Source organism: Suricata suricatta, chromosome 3 (genome assembly GCF_006229205.1).
Source record: "Suricata suricatta isolate VVHF042 chromosome 3, meerkat_22Aug2017_6uvM2_HiC, whole genome shotgun sequence".
NCBI lineage: Eukaryota > Metazoa > Chordata > Mammalia > Carnivora > Herpestidae > Suricata > Suricata suricatta.
In genome coordinates, this window is record NC_043702.1 from 1,229,357 (window position 1) to 1,232,565 (window position 3,209).

The 3,209-nt window shown below is 45.2% G+C and overlaps 1 protein-coding gene across 1 annotated transcript in view; it reads left to right on the plus strand.

The window, feature by feature from the left end:
* The first annotated feature begins 1,383 nt into the window (after positions 1 to 1,383).
* Positions 1,384 to 3,209, plus strand: part of LOC115288695 (olfactory receptor 6B2-like) — a 130,190-nt gene continuing 128,364 nt past the window's right edge. The window contains exon 1 of the mRNA XM_029936163.1: positions 1,384 to 1,786. Coding sequence (XP_029792023.1) covers positions 1,395 to 1,786 — 392 coding nt within the window. The 5' untranslated portion in view covers positions 1,384 to 1,394. The remainder of the gene's footprint in view (positions 1,787 to 3,209) is intronic.

A 3,209-nucleotide genomic window follows, 5' to 3' on the forward strand; every position in this document is an offset into this window, starting at 1 on the left:
GAAAAGAAGGTAAATTTCCTATCTTTAGGATGTAGAGTTCTAAATATATCTATCAGTTCCATCTGTTCCAAAGTGTCGTTCAGGTCCATTGTTTCCTTAGTGATTTTCTGTCTGGTTGACCTATCCATTGCTGTCAGTGGAGTATTAAAGTCCCCTGCAATTAGCACATTTTTGTCAATAAGATTGTTTCTTTCTGTGATTAGTTGCTTTATGTATTTGGGTGCTCCCGAGTTAGGCACATAGATATTTATCATTGTTAGCTCTTCCTGATAGAGAGATCCTATAATTATTATATAATGTCCTTCTTCATCTCTTGTTTTGTATTCTTGTTCAAAATTTTTCTCTTTACTTATTTCTAATCTTCTGTAAAACTCATTTATTCAGCTCATAACTTTATCCACTGTATTTTTAAAAAGTGACACATGATTCTCTTTACTACTTCCATATTTCTGGTAAAATTCTTGGTTTTATCTTTTATCCTTTAAACATAATAACTTTAATTATTTAAAAGTTTATGTGTGTTACCTCCAAAATTTGAAATCTTTCTGGGTTGTACTGTCTATTGTTTCTGTTATTTTAATTCATGTTGTGGGAACTCCTCAAATTCCAAATTGTGTGTCTGGCAGTATCTATGCAAAACGTTTACAGACAACACGTGAGGTCTAGGATACCATGTCTTCTCTTGAAATATATTTGCTTTTGCAAGGAGTCAGAGGCACTAGCACCCAGATATCACCTTCACACAATCTCAGTGACTGAAGCGGTCACAGGTTGAGATGCACACCTGCTCTTTATTAACCTCACTCCTAAGATGCCCCCTGGGGGGCTTCTAGTAACCAGCCACTGTCAGCATGAGTTCTCAAGACAGAAACTCACAGCGTGGTACCTCGTCTCTCAGACTTCCTCATCAAAACAGGCTGTGTCTCAAGGGGGAAAAATATGTTCTCAGTAATGGAATCCCGGGCTAGTGTGTTCATCTTGAACTTTAATTAGTAATTCTTTACCAAATTGTTATCTCTCTCTACCTTCAGATAGATTTTGTTTTTGCTGTTTTTTTAAATAATTTTTAAGTTTATCTTTGAAAAGAGAGGGCTTAAGCAGGGAGGGGGCAGAGACAAGGGAGCTAGAGAATCCCAAGCAGGCCCCAAGCTCTGAGCTATCAGCACAGAGCCTGATGTGGGGCTTAAGCCCATGAACCATGAAATCATGACCTGAGCAGAATTCAAAGCACGGACACTATGCTGAGTCAACCAGGCACCTCATGTTGTTTCTCTTTTCTTAATCGTCTTCAGCAGGAAGTTTAGTTTGACCCACTCAATCTGCCAATACCAAAGCTCTAACTCCCCTGCTGGGGCCCGAGGCTCATGCCATTGCACAGAAATGGAAACCTCTCCATGGTCTACTACCAAGGCTTTGTGCTGGAGGGATTTGAAGGTGGTCTGGAGACTCAGGCTCTGCTCTTTGCTGTTTTCCTGACCCTGTACATGGTGACTGTGCTGGGGAACCTCGCCATGATTGTGGTCATCAACTTGGATGCCCGCCTGCACTCCCCAATGTACTTCTTCCTCAAGAACCTCTCCTTCCTGGACTTGTGCTACTCATCTGTCATTGCCCCCAATGCCCTGGCCAACTTCTTCTCCCCATCCAAGGTCATCACCTTTGCAGGCTGTGCCACCCAGCTATTCTTCTTCTCCTTGCTGGTCACCACTGAAGGCTTCCTCCTGGGCGTCATGGCCTATGACCGTTTCATGGCCATCTGCAGCCCCCTGCACTACCCCATCACCATGTGCCACTCTGCCTGCACGCGCCTGGTGCTGGGCAGCTACTGTGGAGGCTGCCTCAACTCTGTTGTGCAGACCACCTTCACATTCCGCCTCTCATTCTGCAGCTCCAATCGCATCAACCACTTCTTCTGTGATGTGCCTCCTCTGCTCCAGCTCGCCTGTGGCAACACCACCATCAATAAACTTCTCTTGTTTGGCATCTGTGGGCTCATCATTGTGTGTGTGACACTTGTGATCCTCATCTCCTATGGCTACATCACAGTGACCATCCTGAGGATGCGCTCAGCAGCCGGGAGACGCAAGGTCTTCTCTACCTGTGGCTCCCACATGACTGCAGTGACTCTCTTTTTTGGGACTGTCTTTGTCATGTATGCCCAGCCAGGAGCAATTGAGTCTATGGATCAGGGCAAGGTGGTCTCTGTCTTCTACACGTTGGTCATCCCAATGCTCAATCCCCTCATCTACAGTCTGCGAAACAAGGACGTGAAGGAGGCCCTGCAGAGGCTGGGCCAGAAACACATGGCCACGTTAAGGATGTGCTGGAGGAAGACACTGTGTCCTGCGGGCTGGATGGAGGCCTCGGAGAGACAGTGAACTATGAGGACCCCTTCAAACCTCTTCCACGTCCAGATGGAATTAGATGTGTTAAGAAACTCATTCATTTACTCATTCAATCAATGTTGCTTGAAAGCATTGAATGGCCCTATACTTACTAAGTTTAAAATGCATAAGCAAATAGGGGTTTCTTCCCCCCAAACTCTACATGTTCAAAGAAGGAGCAATGACTTGAAACACATAAAGATAGAGCAATTTCTGGGTGTCAAGGCAGGGGTGGTGTCATGGTTCGCTAGGCTTTAGGGATTTAGTCCTTCTGGTCATGGGATTTAGTAGGAAAGCAGTCAAAGGTTTGTGATCTTGATCAAACTTGGAAGGAACAAATGTTTGCATACACTGTACCTCCACCCTCCAGTCCTCCAGATGAAGAGCCTTGCTGTCTCTTGGTGGCCAGACATGAGCATTAACTGAAAGGGGCACCTGCCTCCATCTACCTCTCATCAGCCCCTCCTCAACACCATCACTAGAGATATCTGTTTAAAATAATTTAATGCATGGCCAAGGCACTCCCTATGGTGGGTTTGGTGTCCATAGGAATAGGCTTGGCGGGAGTGTTCCAGGTCTGACTACAGGGCCTCTCTCACTGAAGAGCCAGGTTGATGGTCTGAGGCAAATGCAGTGGTTTCGTTCAAGGGGAGAAGATCCTTTGAGCTCTGCTTCATGATACCAAGGGCATGGGAGACACTGTCACCAGAGCTCCAGCCAGGACATCTAGCTTCTTAGTCACAGGATGAGAGACAAGACGTATAAGCACATAGGTATAATTTTTATGTATCTATGGAGCAATACTCAAATCACATCCATTCAAGG